The sequence below is a fragment of the Prionailurus viverrinus genome, unplaced genomic scaffold (genome assembly GCF_022837055.1).
Source record: "Prionailurus viverrinus isolate Anna unplaced genomic scaffold, UM_Priviv_1.0 scaffold_35, whole genome shotgun sequence".
Classification (NCBI taxonomy): domain Eukaryota; kingdom Metazoa; phylum Chordata; class Mammalia; order Carnivora; family Felidae; genus Prionailurus; species Prionailurus viverrinus.
Genome location: NW_025927605.1, coordinates 6,421,255 through 6,443,000, shown reverse-complemented (window position 1 = coordinate 6,443,000; position 21,746 = coordinate 6,421,255). Strand labels below are relative to the sequence as shown.

General features: G+C 53.5%; 1 protein-coding gene and 1 long non-coding RNA gene across 8 annotated transcripts; one reads left to right on the top strand and one right to left on the bottom strand.

The window, feature by feature from the left end:
* Positions 1-1,014: 1,014 nt before the first annotated feature.
* LOC125158452 (uncharacterized) lies at positions 1,015-8,296 on the bottom strand. Of its 2 annotated transcripts, XR_007149416.1 has the most exons (5): positions 7,592-8,296; positions 7,212-7,347; positions 6,100-6,188; positions 4,972-5,095; positions 1,015-1,105 (listed from the first exon to the last, which is right to left on the bottom strand). It is a non-coding gene; the product is annotated as an uncharacterized LOC125158452 (long non-coding RNA). The 2 variants fall into 2 exon arrangements; XR_007149417.1 differs by lacking the exon at positions 6,100-6,188.
* Positions 8,297-8,378: 82 nt separating this feature from the next.
* COPZ2 (COPI coat complex subunit zeta 2) lies at positions 8,379-18,262 on the top strand. 6 transcript variants are annotated; one of them, XM_047845550.1, is made up of 11 exons: positions 8,379-8,511; positions 9,269-9,343; positions 10,931-11,012; positions 11,550-11,641; positions 12,098-12,153; positions 12,245-12,388; positions 12,862-12,939; positions 15,267-15,318; positions 15,930-15,968; positions 16,610-16,727; positions 17,921-18,262. In XM_047845550.1, the coding sequence occupies exons 1-10, from the start codon at positions 8,401-8,403 to the stop codon at positions 16,679-16,681; spliced, it is 801 nt and encodes a 266-aa protein (XP_047701506.1). In that variant the 5' UTR covers positions 8,379-8,400; the 3' UTR covers positions 16,682-16,727; positions 17,921-18,262. The 6 variants fall into 6 exon arrangements, with proteins under 6 accessions (XP_047701506.1, XP_047701511.1, XP_047701509.1 ...); XM_047845555.1 differs by lacking the exon at positions 12,245-12,388; XM_047845553.1 differs by lacking the exon at positions 16,610-16,727 and having other exon boundaries at positions 12,245-12,359.
* The last annotated feature ends 3,484 nt before the right edge of the window (positions 18,263-21,746 follow it).

Here is a 21,746-nt window from a genome sequence, read left to right as displayed (position 1 = left end):
GACTAGAATTCTGTGCATTAACTGTTGAGTCTCCAAAACCTGAGAGCAGTACCAGGGATGAAATAGACGATAAACTGAATAATTGAAGAACTGAAGCAGGCAGGCCTGTGATTAGAAGTTCCTGTTAAAAGGGGCGCCTGGGTGGCTCAGTCTGTTAAGCATCTGACGTAAGCTCAGGCCATGATCTCATGGCTCATGAGTTCAAGCCCCACGTAGGGCTCTGTGCTGATGGCTTGGAGTCTGGAGCCTGCTTCCGGTTCCGTTCTCCCTCTTCTGCTCACCCTCTGTCTCTCTGTCTCTCTCTCTCTCAAAAATAAATGATCATTTAAAAAAAAAGTTCCTGCTAAAAGCAAAAATTAATACCGTGGAAGACGTGGTTTTGAAGGATATGGCACGTTGCCAAGGAAATGGGGGACTGTTAAGCCCCTGAATTCATAAGACCATGAAGGTAAATACTGCTGTGGGATAAGAAAAGAGGAAAACCTGAGGTGTGCTTTGTTAACTCTAAATATATATACCAAGGGGGTTGAGAAGGGAATATTTAAAAACCATAGAACTGAAAGATACCAAAGCTAAAGTTACAGAGCTTAAATACAAGAGTATTTGGAGAAGATAGGAGAGTGTCATTTGTTTGATACGGCAAATACGGAACAATTTTAAAGCTTGACACAGTTAAACAAAACCAAAAAACAAAAACCTGAGCAATCCTTTCTCTAAGGGGAGTCAGGAAACCTTAGCACCAGCAAAACTGAGTGTTTTGGACAGGTCCATTTGTATTTTCCAAGTTCCTTTTGAGCTTCATAGCAGGGTACCAAGTGCCTGGGATAAGAAATGAAGTCCTATAGTGGATATCAGACTGACTAACATGAGATCGAGTAAATATTCACTGAAATGAAATGGCAGTTGTAGGTGGGAAGGCCACACTGGGGAGACAACACATGATACCGTCACATCACTTTGAAAGCCTGAATTCATTTGGTCACTTTGAAGGACTCAAGTTTGTGGAGATAGCACTCACCCATCATCTCCTCTCCTTTCCTTTCTGGGGTCCTGGAAGTCGAGGGAGTAGCAAGCACGGAGAACCGGAGGGGCTCCTTGTTAATCCCTAGAGAAGGGATGGGAGAGGTGTGGAAAAGTGTTTTGTTTGTGCCCACTCTGTCCCTGTCATTTCCTTTTGCCTGCCAACTTCTGGTACTGCGCTTCGATGCATATAATCATTCTTTGAACGTACAGTGGGAGGGAGGTGCATCAGGAACCGTATGATTGGGTTAAAGAACGACTGGATAAAGTTTCCCGCTCAGCAGTTACTCAAGGGTGGGAAGGAAGAACGAAAGACAAAGAACTGCTAGCCCATTGCAAGGGCTGAGGAGGATCTAGATGTAGAGACGGTCTCAATCAGCAGCAGGCAGTTAGGCCTGGCAGGGTGTGGGCGTCCTGGATATTTAATACCCCTTGGTAGCAAGAGAAGATCAGATCAAAACACTGTCTTCTACGCAGTCTAGAGTTCCAGATCAAGTCTGAGCAGGTGCAAACCTCCTTCCCAGAACCCACTGATTAACCCTGTGAAATCCAGGGCGTGTGTCCTTCAGCGAGGAAGCCACCTCCCTCCCTTCCCCTGGCATCCTCTCCCCCTCCTTTGCTTTGGACAGCTGTTAATAGGACAATTACCCAAGAAGCAAAAGAACAATCCCATGCTGATGTGTCATCAGTCCTGGTATATCCATTAAATCAGACTGAGAAGACCACTGGAAAAAGTGAGCACACGCATTCCCCTCCCTAAGGGAGAGGCTGAGAGCCATCAGAAAAACCAGGCCTTGCCCGTGTGACTCGAGACTGCTTGGGAGAGAAGGCAGTGGGAAGCCAGGAAGAGAGTTCGTTCTAATGCACAGGGATTTAATGTAATCGAAGAGCCCGCTAAGTATACACTGAATTCTCTACTCATCTGGGTTATATATCCCTGTTGACCCGGCTTCCTCCTTGGAAAAAGCTGTTGCCACCAGCAGGCACATCCATCCTCCAGTCATCCTGGGAGGAGGACACCTGCCAGGAAACGCTCAGAGAAGGGATTGCATTTCTTCTGGAATAGCAGGAATTGCTTTTTCCCCTAAAGGGAAATCCAGTCTTTCTGCTATTCTGGTTGCCCATTCTTTTTCCTTTTTTAAAAAATGTTTTGAAATGTTGCTAATCTATATAAACATTCCTCACTCTCCAACTTCCATCTAATCCAGGGGAGTGTAATAGATGACTGCCTGAGATTTCCTTACAGCCCTTCTGAGAGATTCTAGGATTACATCCTGTCAATACTAAATGTTAGCATGTCTTGCAAAGAAATCAATTAGTTTTCCACCTAATCCAGACATCTGGCCTCCTTTCTTAACATGGTAAACATCATTAGCAAGCTTGTTACCATTAAACCCTCAAAAGAGGTAAAGCTCTTGGCAAGCCAGCCTCTTCCCTGTGCACCTCTACCTCGGCTGTCTTAGAAGATTGCTTCTCAACCCTGGCTGCACATTAGAATCATCTGGGGGGCTTGTAAAAAATATCAATGCCCAGGTCCCACCCCCAACCAATTAAGTCTGAATCTCCCAGAGCAGCCCTGGGCATCAGGATTTTGTAAAAGCTCCTCAGGTGATTCTTATGTGCAGCCAAAGTAGAGAATCGCTAGCTCAGAGCAAGAATCCAAATTGGGTAAAAAAAAAAAAGAACAGCAGTGGTAATGCACAAGCACAGACTCGAATCCCCACCTGATTTTAGGATGTTTTCTTTCCCAGTCCTAAAATGCCCTCCTCCTGGAATTATCCAATGAAAACACCTCATTGTTCATTCACGTCTTGGTAACAATTTATGAAGAAGAGTTCAGCCTTTCTGTATGTCTCACCACATTGTCCCCCAACAATGTTGGGTAAATTTCGGGGAGGTGCTATTGTGAGGTGGGAAGAGTGGGTGTTTTGGACTCAGAGCTGGGTTCAAAAATCTGGCTCTCCCACTCACTTGTTGGGCCCTCCTGAGCTAAATGGAGATAACAACATACAGATTCACAAGGTTTAAAAATCAGATCCTGTGGGGCGCCCGCTTGACTCAGTTGGTAGAGCTATGCAACGCCTGCTGTCAGGATCATGAGTTCAAGCCCATGTTGGGCATGGAGCCTACTTTTTTTTTTAATGTTTATTTTTGAGACAGAGACAGAGCGTGAACGGGGAGGGGCAGAGAGAGAGGGAGACAAAATCTGGAGCAGGCTCCAGGCTCCGAGCTGTCAGCACAGAGCCCGATGTGGGGCTTGAACTCATGAATTGTGAGATCATGCCCTGAGCCAAAGTTGGATGCTTAACCAACTGAGCCACCCAGGTGCCCCAAGCGTGGAGCCTACTTAAAAAAAAAAAAAAAAAAAAGTCAGATCCTGTGTATAAAGCCACCTATGGGGGTGCCTGGGTGACTCAGTTAAGAGTCTGACTTTGGCTCAGGTCATGATCTCACAGTTGGTGTGTTTGAGCCCTGCATCGGGCTCTCTGCTGTCAGCGCAGAGCCAGCTTAAGAGCCTCTGTCCCTACCCCCCCACCACCCCCCCTCCCCCCACCCCTCGCTCGTTCTCTCTCAAAAAAAGTTTTTTTTTTAATAAAGAACAAAGCCACCTGTGACTGGGTAACGCTGAGCATGAGGCTCCTTTCTTGCCCAACTCTCCACCCACTCTCCAACCTTATTATCCCACAGAAGGCCAAACGCCTTGAAGAAACGTGAACTGTCCTTAGGATGGTCAACTGGAAATTCATCCTGCAGACAGAGCATGGAAGCTTTCATTTTCTCTCTGGAAGATGCCACAAGCTCACACATCCACACCTCGCCTTCCACACACACCTCCCCCTCTTGACATTATAGCAAGAAAAAGAGAGAGAGAGAGAGAGAGGCTGTTACCCAAGGGAGCTGTTTCTTCTTGTCACACAAGAACAGATGCCCAAATCCTAGGACAGCACAGAAATGTGGCAGCAGGAGAGTGAGTCAGAGGAAACAAAATGGCCTCACCTCCAAGATATACTAAGGCCCAGAGGGGAGCCCATTCGAATCCATTCCGACTTTAGCTGGTTAGAGCTGTGCCCAGCCCCTCACCGTCCATCCCCTTCCCCCCTCCCCCCCATCTCCAAAGGCACCCACCCTTAAGGGAGCAAAGAGCAGGGAAACAGGAGGCTGCATTCTTTTTGAACACAGCTTTGGCTTCCTCATTCCAGGGAGGCTCTCCAGCTGCTTCCCATCCGCTACATTTGCAGGCTTCTTAGGTGCTGCCAGGCTTATGCTGTGAAGTCCTCTTGGGACAATGCTCTGTAGGACACTGACCTGCCACTGGGCTCACTGAGCTGGTATTTTTTACATAGAATCACGTTAAAGGGGCACCCTGGGGGCCCGGAGGACAGAAAGGAATCCTGAGGTCTCTGCTGAGAGACTTTAGAGAAAGAACCATCACCGGGGAGGAGAATCTCTTCCCGGAAAAGTTCAACTTGAGGCCTCTGAACTCACTTTTTCACCACAGCACGTAAACATGTAAAGAGATCCTGGTGATTATAAGGATTAACAACAACCAAGGTGGAAGAGGCGGCAGCGAGGAGGATTTTGTGGTTCCTGAGCTTCCTTCCAGGGCCTTCTCTTTCATCCCAGCCCCTGTGCCCCTCTCTAGTGCCTTCTAGTCGACTGTCTTGTAACCAGCTCTCCCACCTCCACCCCTACTACCCCCACCCCCATTCCCCTTGGAGCCACACAGGCTCCCTAAGTCCCCTGACTTCCTTGGCCTCCTTCCCTCCCCTCTTCTGCAAGCTGACCCTCTCCCACTGTGGGGACCATATGCCACACAGAGGCTAGGAAATGCCCCCTGGAGGCTTTTCAATGCTGTCCTTGTAAATATGAGCTAAAAATGAACTAGCTGCCAAAAACATTAAGGCATTGAAATAATCAAATCAGTATTTTTTTTTTTTTTTTATTACATACCGAGCCAGCATGACCGTTGACATAACTTCTGATGATCTGGAATCCAAACAAATAAAAGACTGCGTCTTTTCCCCCATTGCACCAAATAGTGTTGATTCATGTTCACTATTATAACTCTGATAGCCTGCAAGGAAGATTCAGATGTGTCTTCTAAATCATCACAGAAAGAGGTTCGGCAGATGTTTTCCTCAGGTGCTTGCGTGGCTCGCTCTCTCTCACTTCTTTCAGTTCTTTGTTCAAATGTCACCTTCTTGAAGGCTTTCTCAAATGACCCTAATGAAAGTGGCATTCTGCCCTCACTCCCCACCCCTTCACATTCCTGCTCCCCATTCCTGCTTTATTTTTCTTCCTAGCAGTCATCACCAACTCACGTAATACCTCATTTATTTGTGTCCTCTGTTTCCCACAGAAATGCACGCACACACACAAAAACTCTTGAATATCAGCTCCACGAAAGCAAAGATTTTGTTTGCTTTGTCCACTATTGCATCCCAATGACTGGGAAAGTACCTGTACACAGTAAGCACTCAATAAACATTTTTACAGCACGTAAAATCTGGTTTCACTGATAAGCATGTTTTTATTATTATTTGTTTAAAATACGTAGTCGGTGGGGGGGCGGTTGCCTGGCTCCATGGGTGGAGGGTCCAATTTCAGCTCAGGTAATGATCTTGCAGCCTGTGAGTTCTAGCCCCGAGTCAGGCTCTGTGCTGACAGCTCGGAGCATGGAGCCTGCTTCCATTCTGTGTCTGCCTCTTTCTCTGCCCCTCCCCTGCTTGAACTCTGTCTCTCTCTCTCTCTCAAAAATAAACATTAAAAAAAAATACAAATAAAATAAAATAGGCAGTCTGTGACTATGTACTATCCTCCTCATCCTGAATTCATTTACTCATTGACTTAACAAATGCTTTAAAAAAATTTTTTTTTAACTTTATAAAGACAGAGTAGGAGCAGGAGGAGAGGGGCAGAGGGAGGAAGAGAGAATCTCAGGCAGGCTCCAAGCAGAGTGCAGAGCCTGACAGAGGGCTTTATCCCATGACCCTAGGATCATGACAGGAGCTGAAATCAAGAGTCAGACCCTCAACCAACCGAGCCACCCAGGCACCCCAACAAATGCTTATTAAGTACCTGTCACATGGGAGGCCCTGTCCAGAGCCCCAGGGATTCCACAGTGAACCAGACAGACACATTATCTCTGTTCTCCTAGGACTCAAAGCCTGTTGGGGAGAAGGACCATACACATTTGTACGTAAGTAAATTCATAAAGACGATATTCAGAGATTGAGAAAGGTACAATGTAAGAAATCACTAGGGAGGCACCCCTGGCTGGCTCAAGTCGGTACAGCATCCAACTCTTGATCTCAGGGCCGTGAGTTCGAGCCCCACGTTGGGCATGGAGCCTATTTAAAGAATAATAATAACTCGGGGCACCTGGGTGACTCAGTCAGTTAAGCAGCCAGCTCTTGTTTTCTGCCCAGATCATGATCTCACAGGTTGGTGAGTCTGAGTCCTTTGTTGGGCTCCTCTCTGATAATGCAGAGCCTGCTTGGGACTCTCTCTCTCTCTCTCTCTCTCTCTCTCTGTTCCTCCCCCCAAAAAAAGAATAAATAAACTTAAAAAGAAAAAAAAAGAAAGAAAAAGACGAATTTGGTTTGAAAATTTAAAAAAAATAGCGGCAACTGGGTGGCTCAGTCGGTTAAGCATCTGATTTCAGCTCAGGTCATGAGTGATTTGTGAGTTCGAGCCCTGCATTGGGTGAGCTCAAGTCATGTTTAGGGTGAGCAGGAGCCTCACTTCAAGTGAGCAAAGCCCTGCTTTCAGTGAAAACAAGCCCCACTTTGGGTGATCCCAGAGTCTCTCTCTCTCTCTCTCTGCCCCTCGCTCACTTGTGCCCTCCTGCTCTCTCAAAAAATAATAATAATAAGCGGCACCTGGGTGGCTCAGTTGGTTAAGTGTCTGACTCTAGATTTCAGCTCAGAGCATGATCTCACAGTTCATGAGTTCAAGCCCTGCATCAGGCTCTGTGTTGGCAGTGCAGAGCCTGCTTGGGATTCTCTCTCTCTCTCTCTCTCTCTCTCTCTCTCTCCCCTTTCTTTCTTCCCCTCCCCAGCTCTCTCTCTTTCAAAGTAAATAAACTTACAATACATAAATACAATCTTAAAAAAATTAAATAAATAAAGAGTAATAATAAATTAAATAAATAGAGTGCTGAGACAGAGAATGTGACAGGAGAGACCTACCAAGTTCGATTCCATGGGTTAGGTTCCCTTTGGTGATGAAGGTGACACTTGAATAGTGAGAAGATCTTTCTCAGCAGAGGAAGAGTCCCCTTGACAGGCATCTGGATGAGTGAGTGCAGCACACAGGGTAAGAGGCCTTGAGAAGAAGGGACAACCAATGTTGAGCCTGAAACCTGGTTCCGATCCCCAGTCAACTGAAGTCTTTATTAGCTGCACCATCCTGATAAGGTCACACAAAACCTGCTCTCCCCACCCCTTAAAATGTGGGTGACGGTACCTCCCTCACACGTGTGAGTTACATTTGGTGACGCCTGTAACAGTGTTTAAATGCAAAATACCTGCATGGTGTTGTTAGGGGTAAACGGGTAAGTACCACTCACTTTGTACCTCTGGAGTGTGAATTTCCCACTGGCCTTAAGTATCCTGAAGTGAACGTTTGAACTCCGGTATATTTAGACCAAAGAAACCAAAGCATGGCAACGCCTGATGCCTGGTGAAGCACTCGTGCTGCGAGGCATCTGTCCTGCCACAAACTGTCCTGTGTCTCCTGTGTCTTGAGAGATTCGGCGGAGGGGGGGTGGGGGGGGAGGAAGGGACCTCGGCTCCCTTCCTGAGGAGGGGGAGAAAGTATTTTGCATAAAAGGGTCTCCCCAGAACTGTTCTTGTCTGCTTTCACTCCTAGAACCTTCCCCTGAGACCCGAAGGATGATTCGAGATACTTGTCCCCGAGTTATCTACCAGGGGTCAAGAGACAAAACTGGGCTTTGGCCCCAGGACAGCCTGCGCACACCCGCGCAAACCCAACTCACGGGCCAGCGGGGAGGCAGGAGGGGAAAGCAGGGCTGGTCCCGGGGCAGCCTGACGCTTCGGAGAGCTCTGGACTTGGCCGAACCCAGAGGAGCGAGGAGCGGAGGAGGAGAGAGGGCAGGAGTGGGGTGAAGGGAGCTGGGCTGCGGGGCGCAGCGCGGAGTGGGCGGGAAGGCAGAGCGGGGAGGGCAGGAGGCAGGAAAGGACCACCGGGAACAGGAAAAGACACGCACAGCGGGGCACAGGGGGAGGGCGCCAGGCCTGCGGGCCGCGGGGACGGCGCAGGCGGTGGCCTCCGGGGGGCGGCCCGGCGGGCGGAGGCGGGCCGGGCGGGCGGAGGCGGGGCGGCGGGCGGCGCTGTCAGCGCGAGGCGGCGAGCGGAATGCAGCGGCCGGAGGCCTGGCCACGTCCGCACCCGGGGGAGGGGGCCGCGGCGGCCCAGGCCGGGGGCCCGGCGCCGCCAGCCAGAGCCGGGGAGCCGGCGGGGCTGCGGGTACGGAGCGGGCGGGCGCCGGGGTCCCGGGCGGCGGGAGCTGGGCTGGGGGGGGTGGGGTCCGCCAACTCACGGCCCGCGCCCCCGCGCCCGGGAACTTGGGGCCCCCGCCCGGGGAGGGGTCCCGGGCCAGGGCAGGGGATAAAAAGTTCTACGGGCGCGGACCCGCGAGGAGGCCCGGCTTGAGCGCGCGTGGGGTGAAGTTCTGGATCAGTTCGGAGAGGTGATGGGCACGGCTTGGGGGTGGGGGTGGCCCGAGGTTCCGCCGGGAGGGGTGAGGAGTGGCGGGGCGGCCCGGGACTCCAGGTCCCACGGGCCGTCGGCTGACGTGCGTGCTTCTGGAGCCCCCCTCCCCGGGCCAGGGGGCTGGGGGCGCGCTGAGAGCGCGGGTCCAGCCTCGGCCCGGGGTTCGCTGGAAGGAGGAGGCTCGGCGCCGCTGTCCCCCCGGCCCAGGTTCTGTGATACACTCCGACTCGGGCTCTGGAGCAGTCAGTGCATGACAGAACTTGGGCCCGGACGGACCTTCTGCACCCAATGGGCACAGCGCCCACCCGGGGCCTGCAGTGGAACATCTGCCTGGGAGTGGAGCAGGCGCTGGAGTTGGCCCGTGTAGCACAGGGTTGGGCCAGAACCAGCTGTGGACCTTTGGGGTCGCTGGAGCCTGAGGATGGACCCCTGGGGCCAGCAGATGCCATAGAGCCAATGGCAGGGTGTCTGCCTTGAGTCAGGAGCCAACGGAGCTCTCCCCTGGTGTCAGTTGCAGGAACCTTCCCTCTACACCGTCAAGGCTGTTTTCATCCTAGATAATGACGGACACCGCCTCCTAGCCAAGGTAACCTCCCACCCTCACCAGAAGGCCCCTGAACACACGGTGCTCCAGCCCCCAAAACAGAAGTCCCCATACCAGCTGACTCCCCTCTCAGGAGGACCCCACTGTGGGCTCTGTGATTCAGAGCAGCCGAGCTTAGACCCCCTCCAAAGATCATTCTGTGCATCCTCCTGCCTTGTCAGACAGACTGCTGGCCCCTGAAGTCCCCTCTTTCCACTCACATTCCCTGAAATGTCTTCTTACCGTTCTTTCCACTGGCCAGCTGGACCTTGGGCATGGAAGGGACCTCCTGAGAGGTCAGTGGAGTGTTGAGCTTGGAGCCGAGGAGTCTTAGTCCCCAACTCTAAAGAGGCAACCTCTACTTTTCTCCTACAGTTTGGTAAACACTGAGGATTTAGTCGGAGAAGTCTGAGAACGTAGCTTAGAGATCTTAGAGACCAGACGATCCAACTTTTTCGTTTCATAAATGAAGACAATGTGGTCTAGAGAGCTAAATGAGTTGCCTGAGGTCACAAGTACCACTATCAGAACACAGATCTGAACTCAGGTATTCCGACCTGAAGCTCGGGAGGGTGCTTTTCACTACACCAACCATCCTGTTGTCCGGTATCTGTCCTCCGTGGCCTGGGGGAACCGAACTAGGATAATCCAGAAAATTAATGTCTGTCGTCAACACAATCAGCTACAGCAGGGCTATGGCACCTAAACTAGCTACGAAATGCCTTCTAGGTTTGTTTGTTTGTTTGTTTGTTTGGGACTGAAACTTTTTGTCTTCCTGGTATTCAAATGAACTTGCTCGCCACAGCAGTGGCCAGCAGGGAGGCAACTAAGATGCCTGCAGAGGGGACTACCAAGTGGCAAAATCCACATCCAGAATGCTGAAAGCTCAGCCGACCACACTGTGCTCCAGCAGATGATCAGACGTGGATCAGCAATGCCTAGGCTCTAGGGCCTCCTCCCAGCGGGACCCATCCCTGTTCAGATTAAGAAACTGAGTCAGAGAAACGGGCTCACCAAAGCCAAACACGAAAGCATTGATTTAGTTAGCCGGTGGGTGCTGGGAACGTTCCCTTAAATACTTAGCCTTCCCCATAACCCTGTCTACAGTCAGACCCTGCTTGGCTCTGCCCCTTACAACTAGGAGATGTTGGGGGAGATCATCTGATTTCTTCATGCCTCAACTTCCCCATCAACAAAACGGGGATAATAAAGTAGCTGTCATGACGGTGATGGTTGTCGCAAGGGCCCCCTGGCTCTGCCATCTTTCCTGCAGACTCCGCTTCCTGTAGAAACGGTGGGACCTAGTGGCCACCCCAGTCCTTAGCGCACAGCACATCTGCCAAATGGCCAAAAGCCGCCAGGAAATCAGGAGAGGGCTCCGAAAGGCAGGGCTTAAAATTCCTCTACTTCTTATGACGTTCTTTGCTTAAAATTTGTGTCTATGGGGAAACAGCGAGCATACGGCCTAAAGGGCAACAAACAGAGGAGATGGGGCTCTGGCTGGCCAGCACCTACATTCTCTGCCGCCCGTCCAGGGGGGATCCAGGCTCTGTGGAAACCTGTCACCCCTTCTCCTTCCCTTTCTCATAGTATTATGATGATACATTCCCCTCCTTGAAGGAGCAGATGGCCTTTGAGAAAAATGTCTTCAGCAAGACCAGCCGAACTGACAGTAAGTGTCTGCCTCTTCCTTGCTCAGAACTCTCAGATGCACTTCACCGTCTTCTCCATCTGGACACATCTGTCCCTACCAGCCATACGTACCCACAGGCCACCCCCTTTTTTCTCAGAGGTTCTTTTTCCTCTCCTTCCCAGCTGTTATTCTCTCCCTTCCTGTAGGGAACCTTCACTCCCAATCCCACTCTACCCCCCACCCCACCCCCCAACACGGCAAGACCTCTCTCTCGGCAGAAGAGGCCAGTGGCATTGTATGTCCCCACAAGGCATTGCACATGGTGGGGGTGGGGGGCGGGGGGCAGAAGTCAACCCTGCACTGGGTTTGTTGACTCCTCAGAATGAGGTGATCTCTAGAAATAGAGTAGAGCCTGGAGGAAAGGACACACAGCAGCCCGGTGGTAGTGTCCCTTGGGCTAGTCTTGTCAAGGGTTCCTTGGAAAGAGGAAGAAAAAGGGGGAGACAGGCAGAGCTGGAGATCAGCAGGAGGGACCCGGCAGAGGTGGCCAGACCTGAAAGCCCCCTCCACTTCTAGGTGAGATTGCATTTTTCGGGGGCATGACCATCGTCTACAAGAGCAGCATTGACCTCTTCCTGTATGTGGTGGGCTCCTCCCACGAGAATGAGGTGAATTCAGGAGGTTGGGGTGATGGGGAGGGTCTGTCTACGGCTCGGGCTCCGGGGTAGAAGCTGGGTTCTGAAGGCTCCTCATTGGTACCCCTCCTTCTAGGCTCTGGGGGATGGGGAGCAGCCAGAAGTGGCTCCTTCTGGGATGGTACATATCCACGGTGCCTCTTAGTATCCTTGGGAACCAGAAATGAAGTCCTCTGCAGGGAGTCTTTGCTTCTTCCTTAAAATATCACTGGGGAAGGGTACACTCAGTGTCCCACAGTGGGGCACTCCAGTGCTTCTCAGCCCATGCCAGGGAGGCACGCACGCCTGAGGTCCAGCTGCACTCAGTCTCCAGCCCTGTCCTCTCTGGAAAGGGACAGCTGCCCACACAGGTAGGCTCTGGATTCTCCGTTTGGCCTTCTTGACCTCAAGCTCTCGTGTTTTCCTCCTCCCGTCTCCACCCATCCTCAGCTGATGCTCATGTCTGTCCTCACCTGCCTGTTTGAGTCCCTGAACCACGTGTTAAGGTGAGTGAGGTCCTCTGCCCTCCAAGGCCCTCATCCCCTAGGCCTTGAGAGATCACAGAGGCAGGTCCCTTCCTCTGCTTTCCTCCTGAAGTCCCCAAAAGACTAAGACTGGAGCCAGAGCATCCGCCTCGAGGCCCCTGCCCTTCCCGGGACCACTGCGGTATCACCTGGAGCAGAGCCACCGGAGGGTTTGGCCAGAAAATGAGGTCCAGAGAAGCTGGGTGATTTGCCTGAGGTTGCAATCTGTTTACATCAGAACAGACACCCAAATTCCGTTTTGTTTTGTTTTCGTTCCTTGAAGTCCAGGGTGGTTTCCACTGCCTCCCCATTCAGTTACCTGGTATCTATCCCAGTGAACGTGGCTTGGGTAAATCAAACCAGGATAATCCAACCATAAATGTCCACAGTCGAGACAATCAAGTATAGTGTGGCTGTGACATCTAACCTAGCCATGAAATGCATTAGGGGTCACTCGGGGGGTGTAATGTCAATGCCCCATGTGTGGGAGGTCGGGCAGAGGAGGGCCTAAGGAAGCAGACCTGCCCTCTGCTCAGGAATCCCTTGCCTAGGCGCTCCCTCACTGCCCTTGGTGTTCTCCTCCCCAGTGCTTGTCGGGGGTGGGGTGGGGGATGGGTGGAAGGAGAGAGAGTCTGCTTCATCTAGGCAGAAACGCAGCTCCTCACAGCCAGGAGCTTTGTCTGCCTTCAGGAAGAACGTGGAGAAGCGCTGGTTGCTGGAGAACATGGACGGAGCCTTCCTGGTGCTGGACGAGATTGTGGATGGCGGGTGAGGACCAGGGCCGGAGAGAAGAGGGGCTGCTCAGGGACACTCACAGCAGGAGGTGCCTTTGAGGGTCAACAGCACTAGATTGTACCAAGCACACTGTTGGCTCTCTGGCCAACTCTTCCCTCCCTGCCCCCCACCCCGGCATATTCCCAGTGCTCCCATCCCCCCACCCCACTCACAAGGATGGAGGTTGATTTCAATGTTAGCCAAAGTCAAGCAAACAAGAAAGTCATCTGATGCTGAACTCTGGCAGACTGTTGAAAGGCAGGGTTTGGGGAATGGTTTGATCTCCAGTGCCCAGAAAAAAAGGGGCAGCACAGGCCCCTGCCCCTCTCTGGAAGATCTCCCCCTACTGCCTGCATACCTCCCGCTCTTAGAGCTCCATTCCAACCTCAGCTAGATGCATGACCTGGGCCACTGCTCATTCTGCCTCAGCCTTCCTTTCCTCGTCTTTCCGATGGGGATAGGGGACTGACTACCTTCCTCATAGGCAGTGGGGATTCAATGAGGTGAGGCAGGTGAAGTTCACGGCTCTGGGCTCTCGTTCAATAAACTGCTATGCTACCGCTATGCTAGGATGTTCGTGGGAAGCCGGGAGCTCTTGCGAGAAGGGTTGATTAGTGAATTTCCATGGGGTGGCGCGTTGATACTGAGGGAGAAAAGGAAATTCTGGCTCTGGGGCAAAGGATAACAGAAACCAATCACTTTAAAAACATGCCTCTTTCATAACATCCATTTTAGAGATGAGGAAACAGAGGTTCAGAAATTCAAGGGACCTTTCCAAGGTCCCATGACTAGGGAGCAGCAGGGCCAGGATCAAACACCATGTGCATGGTTCCAGAGACTGTGCTCTTTCCACGACACTACCACCACACACACTCTGGGAGATGGGGTACGGCGGGACTCCTTTCTCCTTCCCTCCTCCTTCCCTCTCTGTCGACTGCCTGTTGAGGCGAGGCCTTGTGCTAATTGCCAGAACCCCAAAGTGAGTGGGATAAGACGCAGGCTTCGTGGGACCGGAAGTATATGCAGTTTGGCGGAACCTCTTTAAGGAACACAGCCACACGCACGCGCGCGCCCACCCACACACCCACACACACACACACACACACACACACACACACACACAAATGCACACACTATTACAAATATGAAATGAAGTGCAGGGCCTTCGAAGAGCCCTTGGAAGGGAGGATGTAAGCTTTATATGCCTCCAGGTCTCTGAGCCCCCCTGAGGAACTCCGTTTCCCTCCAGGGAAAATCAGGGAATGTCAGTTGAGACAGTGCCAGAACTGGAACCTTGGCTGGGATGTTTCTGTATTTTTTTTTTAATGTTTATTTATTTTTGAGAGACAGAGCACGAATTGGGGAGGGGCAGAGAGAGGGAAACACAGAATCCGAAGCAGACTCTAGGCTCCGAGCTGTCCGCACAGAGCCCGACGTGGGGCTCAAACTCCCTAACGGCGAGATCATGACCTGAGCCAAAGTCGGACCCTTAACGGACTGAGCCACCCAGGCACCCCGGGATGTTTCTGTCTTATGGGTGAAAGGATCTCTGGTGAGGGGCTGCCAGGTGCCCCAGTGATAGGGCCTGGAAGAAGCTCTTCGAGAAGTATCTGTTCACTTGCCTGGGACTGGTATGAAAGAAAAACTCGGCGTCTGCATTGGAGGAGCCTCATTGAGTAAAGAGGGGCACTCGGTCAATCCCACTGCCTCTGTCCCACCCACAGCGACCAGCCCTCGCACCTGCACCCTGAAGCATCCTCACAACAGCTTCATAGTGCCCCCGCTGTGTCGTGAAAGACTGAGCAAAACTGAGCAAAGCCTGGAAACCTGGGTCTATCGAAACGGAAGGCAGATTTCTTATTTTATCTGTTCCACTACTTTCGTGTACAGTATGACCCTGTGGCATAGAATAAGAGTGAAACAAAATGGGATCCCCAGGGGCCTCCCTTCCTTCACCGCATCTGAATCCCTCCCTACACCCAGAATGCGAATAGAACTTTTCAGAGCTCAAAGGTTTTCCGTCTCTGCTTTTGACCCTCTGACCATTCTAGACCGGCCTGCCCTCACCCCGTTTCAAAGCTTTTGCCCAGTGACAACCAAGTGTGTGACCAGGTTTGATGTGGAGAGGAACCAAAGCTGAGGGCTGTCCACAGTAAGGGAGAGTTCTGGCCGAGGAATACCAGGGGGAGAGGACCCCCGGGAGGGGGGCTGCTGCAGGATGCAGTAAGGGGGGTGGGGGTCAGAGGGAGGAGGCTTAGCAGGGGGAAGAGGCAGAGGGGAGTGTCATGGCATTGATTTTCCTCCTGGTTTCTCTCTTGTAGTGTGATTCTGGAGAGCGACCCCCAGCAAGTGATCCAGAAGGTGAATTTTAGGGTAAGAATTTTCCTGCATGCCCCTCACTCCCATCTCCCCCAGGCTGCCCTTCCCACCCTCCCCACCCCCTATCCTCCTGGCGCAGGCGGGATGCTAGGAACCCAGACTCTTCCAGCAGAAGCAACTACTAGTTTTCGGGGGGGGGGGGGGGGATGGCAGTTAGTATAAGCGATCTCCTCCCGCCCTCCCCCCTTTAGAATTCCCAAGTACCTCACCATCCTCCCCAGTGGCAAGTATGGACTGGGGAAAGAAAGAAAGTCACCAAAAGGCACCAGATGGCTGCCTTGGCCTTGAGTTTGGAGAGTGGAGGTACAGATAGACCCTCCCTGCCTAGTTTGGCTTCTCATGTCTGGATGAAACCTTTTCTCCCATCTTTATTCCCTTCATGCCCTTGCTCCCCATACACCCATTGACGGGCCCCGGGGTCCTGGCTTCCAAGTGGCAGGCCGTGGGGCTTCCCCTCACCGGTGATACAGGTGCAGTTCTGGCTCCCCTAACCACTGCACCACCCCACCACCTCCTCTGAAGCCCCCTTTCCCTTCCTTCACCTCCCTTTCTTTACCCAATGCCCTCTCCTGGTCTGACCACTCTCTGACACTGCTTCCCCGCAGGCAGATGACAGCAGCCTGACTGAACAGAGCGTGGCCCAGGTAGGCCCCCGTTGTCTGCCTTGGCCAGGAATGGGACAGAGGAAGCCTCCCAGGGGGACCCAGTGGGACTATCAAGGCTGACAAGTTAGGGGTGCAGGAGGGAAGGGATGAGGCAGTGACAGGCCATCTCTCAGAGAGAGTCACTGGAGGTTTCCAGAGTCTCCAAGATGGCACAGAGCTGGGCATTAATAAATGATGCATGCCTTACCAGCAACCCACCTCATCTGGCTTGGTGTAGTTGGCTGATAAGCCAGGGTCGTGAGCAACCACGCTGGAGATGGCTGGGTCACTTGTCCCCCGAAGCATTCTGGGGACTTATGGGCCCCCAAACCCAGAAGGGATAGCAAATAGGAGTTTTCCTGCCACCTCACCCCTTGCTGTTCAGGGTTTCTGCTGGGGTTGTTAAGGGACCCTCAAATCTGTGACAGGATCTAACCACCTCCACTCGCCACTTGCCACCTTGCCCCTGAATGACCTGGTTGTGGAACAGCCCGTCCCGGCCAGTCTCCTGCATGGTACTATCTGGGATGCATGTGCGGCCGGGCGCCGGTTCCTGGATCTGTGGCCCGACTGGTTCCACAGCTGTGCAAACTTCCTGCTTGTCAGGCCGACTGCTTGACCTCCATTCTGTCTGCCCACAGGTCTCTCTGCCCAGACTAATCCTGCTTTTATGGAACTTCCTGCCCTCGTGCACTAACTACCTCCTGCTGTGATAGCTAAGGCAGAGATGGACCCAAGCCATCCCGTGTGGAGCCCCAGGTGTGCTGCCCCCTTCCTTCACTGCCTTTGCCGCTCCAGCAAACTGCCATGCGGCTCCCTCCTCCCAGGTCCCGGTGCCTCCTCGCACCTTACCGGGAAGAGGGAGCCACATGGCAGTTTCTCAGGCCAGAAAGAGGTTGGAGAGCAATGAGCAGAGCAGTTGAGAACACAGGCGCTGGTGGCAGTCATCCCAGGATGTACGTCCCGCCCTACCCCCTGCAAGCTGGGTGACCCACAGCCAGTTACCCAACCTCTCGGGGCCCCCACATAATCACAGGACGCTCCTCTTAGAGTTACTATGAGAATCAGAAAAGCAAATGCATGGAAAGCTCTTTAGCCCGGCTCCTCTATTTTTTTCTGAAAGGGGAAAGAATGAAGACCTGGCAAGTTAATGGAATTCTTGAGTAAAAAAACCAAGGGAGCTGTAGGTAGTGAATGCGAGATGAGGGGAAGGTTAAGTTTCTGGCTGGGACTACAGGAGAACCCCAGGGCCGGGCTGTCTCCGAGAGAGAAGGGGGACTGTGCAGGAAGAAGGGACTTCAGTGGAGGGGAATGAGGCTTGATGGCTGGAGGGATGAACTGAAGGACATACCTGGGGTCCCCACCGTGTTGCCACTGTGTGTGCACAGTCGAATGCATTTGTCAAAGTCCCGGACCGAGGCAGTTTTCCCCAGCAGGATGTGAGAATGACCGCATCTGAGTGCAGGTGTCCCGGGACAGCACTGGGCCAGCCCGCTTTGCCAGCTGTGCCACATCAGCAGCGGGTTGGGGTGGGGTGTTGAGGATACACTGCCAGCTGAGACCAGAGCTAGGGGTTTGCTGAGGTGTCTGGGCACAGGAAGTGTCTGGCCTGGGCCTAGTCTCTGCCTAGACGTGGCACTGTGGGCGGGCGCTCGCGTGGCGTGCCGCGGGTAGACGGGGCCTGCAGCCACACCCAGGGCGGCAGAGGCACGATCGGTGGAGGGCCCGGCAGGCTCCGGCCTGGGCCGGGAGCTGGCTGCAGCCAGTTTGGACTGCTCTGTTGCTGGCCTAGCCCCACTTAAGCCTGGCGGAGATGAGCTGGTGCCACCTAGTGACGAAGGGTCACAGGGACACTTAGGAAAAGTGGGCTCGTAGACCTGGCCCTCACTGCAGTGTTAAGGCGCTTGATAGTCCCCCTCTCAATTCTTTCAACCTTATTCCCTATCCCCCAGGTTCTTCAGTCTGCCAAGGAACAAATTAAATGGTCATTACTGAAATGAAGGCTGTGCATTCAGGGCTCCCTGCCCCCAGGGCATTTCCCCAATCCTGGCAAAAGCTGAAAGACCTCCGGAGAGGAGAGACCCCTCTGTCCCCCTAGGCTCTCCCAGAACTGACTCCTGAGGTCTCCGGCCAGGGACTCTGAGACGCAAAGATTTGGCTTCAGAAGTGACTCACCCCTTCTCACTGCCCTGACCTGCCCCTTGGGCCATGAGAACCAGCTGAGCTGCCTTAACTCAGACCTTAGGCATCCTTGGCCCCAGAACCCTAAATAAACCTGCTTTGTCTCCTGTCAATGGTCTCCTTCTCTCCTGGCCTGAGAAGTGTGTATAAGTTCTGATAAGGGCTCCTGCACTCCCTGTGGCTCATCTTCAGGATGCCCAGTGCCAGGCTGTCCCGGCAGTAACCCTGTGGTCGCGATCGGGAAGGGGGTGGGTCAAGGGAAAGGGGACGATTTACCTTCCTGAGGGGGTGTGACACTAACACCACGGAGCCCCGTGTGTGTGATGAGAAGAGCCAAATATGATTGTGTGGCACGGTAAAAAATAATGGGTTGGGGCACCTGGGTGGCTCAGTCTGTTGAGCGTCCGATTTCAGCTCAGCTCATGATCTCACAGTCTGTGAGTTCAAGCCCGCGTCGGGCTCTGTGCTGACAGCTCAGAGCCTGGAGCTTCGGATTCTGTGTCTCCCTTTCTCTCTGCCCCTCCCCTGCTCATGCTCGGTCTCTGTCTCTCTCTCAAAAATTAACATTAAAAAAAATTTTTTTAAAGTAATAATGGGTGATATGGCGCACATTTGGGGAAAACAATACAAAAGACGGTACACACATAGTGACCCTGTTGGGGATTCTTTACGTCATTTTCTCCATTCCCAGCTTCCAAAAGGGAAGGGCGTAAGGCTTCCTCTAGACAAACTGAGCAACAACACGCCCGTTTTTCTTGGCTTGACCCGTACCGCGTAATTCCTATTACTAGCATACATCTTCGGCACTAGAGCCCTGCAAGCATACCACGGCTGGGCCTGGAGGCTGGCGGCGAGGAAGCATTAACCAGCCCCCACCATGCGTGTGTGTCCAGAGCACCCAGTGAGTTCCAGAGCATGTGAATGAAACGTTGCAGGTCCGGAGGATGAGGAGAGAAGGGACGGGGGGGGGGATCCCAGAGGAAAACGGGAAGGTGGAGCGACTTCCTAGGAGACGTGACTCCCCTTCTTTCGCTTCGTCCCAGAACCGCCCGTTTTTCCCTTTCTCTGACGCCTACCCTTTCTGCGTCTCTGTCCTCTACGGTGCCTAAGGGTCCCTCCCGGGACAGCTCACGGACCTCGATACCTTTTTAAGAGCAACTGGCAGGTAAACGCCCCGCCGAGACCCCGCCCCTGCCCCGCCCCTCGCCGGCACGCGGCGCCGCAGGGAGCCCCGCCCCAGGACCGCATCCGCGATCCTACAGCGCCACCTGGAGGGAAAGGCAGGAAACGCTCTCCCTCCGGGTCCTGCTCCCCTGACTAACTCCGCCTCCAGGGCGGGACCAACCCCCTGCTCCTAAGTTCCCCCCGGGCCTCCTATCCCTGACAACAGGGCGTTGCCCTAGCAACCAGCACGCTTGACCCGCCCTGCGAGTTCCGTGCCAGCTCGGACACACGAATTTCTGCCAGCCACTACCGTAAGAGAGCAGCGAGGCTTGGATGTTAATAGAAGCTGTCTCTGCGGGTTACCACGTCCTACATTATAAAACACCCTAAGATTGGATATTTATAATGGCCGTGACTACTTCTGTAATTAGAGAAAATGATAAAGATATAGTTATATAAACAAATACGTTGTAGGCACTGTCTACATAACCCATTCCAGTAAATAATGCAAAAAGGCAACTCTGAAAGGGAAAAAAGTATATGCAGTTAAATGCTGTAGAGTTCAGGGGCCAGTGTGGCGACGGGAAATGAGAACTTCTCCCCGAATACTTTGGCAAATATGCGGCCTCATCCGGTGCCCGGCTCCATCCACTGCCTCTAAACGACCGCAAGGTCGAGAGGGGCAAATTAGCTTCCTAGCAACCCGGTCGCGCCTGCCCAGGCCCTGTAATTCCAGTTATGCAGGGACTGGAATGGGAAGTCCTGACCCTTCACACAAACAGCCTCACCGAATTCCTGTGGACTATGCGATGCTATCCCCATTTTACGGAGGGGCAACACCGAGGCTCTGAAAGTTAAACTGCAGCAGTTTCCGCAAAGCCCGGCTCGGGAAGGAGACCTGCTGGAGACAGGTGGCTTTCCCGCGCCCCCTGACGCAGGGCCACACAGGGACTGTACTGGGTTAAGAGGAATGAGCGGAGGGGGCATAGTAACGCAGAGAGACGACAGGAAAGGTGTCCTCGCCCGCTGTTGACTAAAGGACTACGGGGAAGGGAGGTGCAGCAAAGCAGCCGACCCACGCCCGCGGCGGGGAAAGGACGGCGCTGAGAAGGCAGCGGAAGCCGGGCAGCGTGGGCAGGGAGGGCGAGCTACTCCTTCCCGGGGATCTCAAGTCTGCTGGCCCGGCCCTCGGGGGGCCGAGACGGAAAGTCTGCTGCGTCCCCGGGCCCCTTGGCGCCCGCAGCCCCGTGGAGCCGCCAGAACGGCGGGCCTGGCGGTCTGCCTAGAGCTCTGCCCGCCCGCACGCACCCGCTTTCCCGCAGATCGCCTCATTAGCGCTGCCCCGGCCCGGAGCCGGCCGCCGCAGAGGGGAGCGCGCAGCACCCGGCAGGCGGGGGCGCCGTCTGCCGGGGACCGGGTTTCGGGAAGGGCGGCCGGCGGTTCCCGGCGGGAGCGGCCGCGGAAGCCGGGTCTTCCAGTCTGTTCTCATCCCCAGGGGCCCTCCCCGTCTTTCTGCTTCCCCCTCCCCCTCGCCCTCTTGGGCGACCCAGCGGGTCTCTCGAGTGTATAAGGGGAAGGGGACTTCAGGGCACTCCCTTTCTCCTGCAGAATGGGCACCGGGGCAAGTCAGAAACCGAGACTGTCTGGCTTGGGTCCAGACAAGAGGGCGCACACAGAAGCACTGGCCCCAGGACTCTGCTCGCAGGAGGAACACTCGCCGCACCTAAACCGGGCTAGGGACATGGTACCGCCAGGCCTTCGGGGTCCCTTTACGCCACCCAGAGCTGGTGGCTCCATTTCCCTCTACGCGCGCCCCCAGCTTTCTGGCCATTGGCTGGCAGGAAGGCAGAGCTGGTCGGATTGGCTTGCGTTAAGACAGTGATGGATGGCTCCCCGTTGGCTGGACCTTCGCGGAACAGAGGATGTCTTTGCTGGGAGGCCCAGATCCGCTAAGGAGGAGCCAACCGGGCGGGGGATGAACTAGAGACCCGCCTAAGCTCACACTTTCTGCCCTAAATCTACCTTAGAAACTAGAGAGAGAGAGAGAAATCTTACCTCTGAATTTCCAGTAAATACCTCTTTAACTCCAGAACCTGATGTAGGCAAAGTTGAAATTTTTACCCAAAACAGGGTTGGCACAAACCTACAGGCCTCCCTTTCCCTCTAGATAGGGTCTCCTTCATTTAACAATATTCGTGCGGGGCGCCTGGGTGGCGCAGTCGGTTAAGCGTCCGACTTCAGCCAGGTCACGATCTCGCGGTCCGTGAGTTCGAGCCCCGCGTCAGGCTCTGGGCTGATGGCTCAGAGCCTGGAGCCTGTTTCCGATTCTGTGTCTCCCCCTCTCTCTGCCCCTCCCCCGTTCATGCTCTGTCTCTCTCTGTCCCAAAAATAAATAAACGTTGAAAAGAAAAACTAAAAAAAAAAAAACAAAAC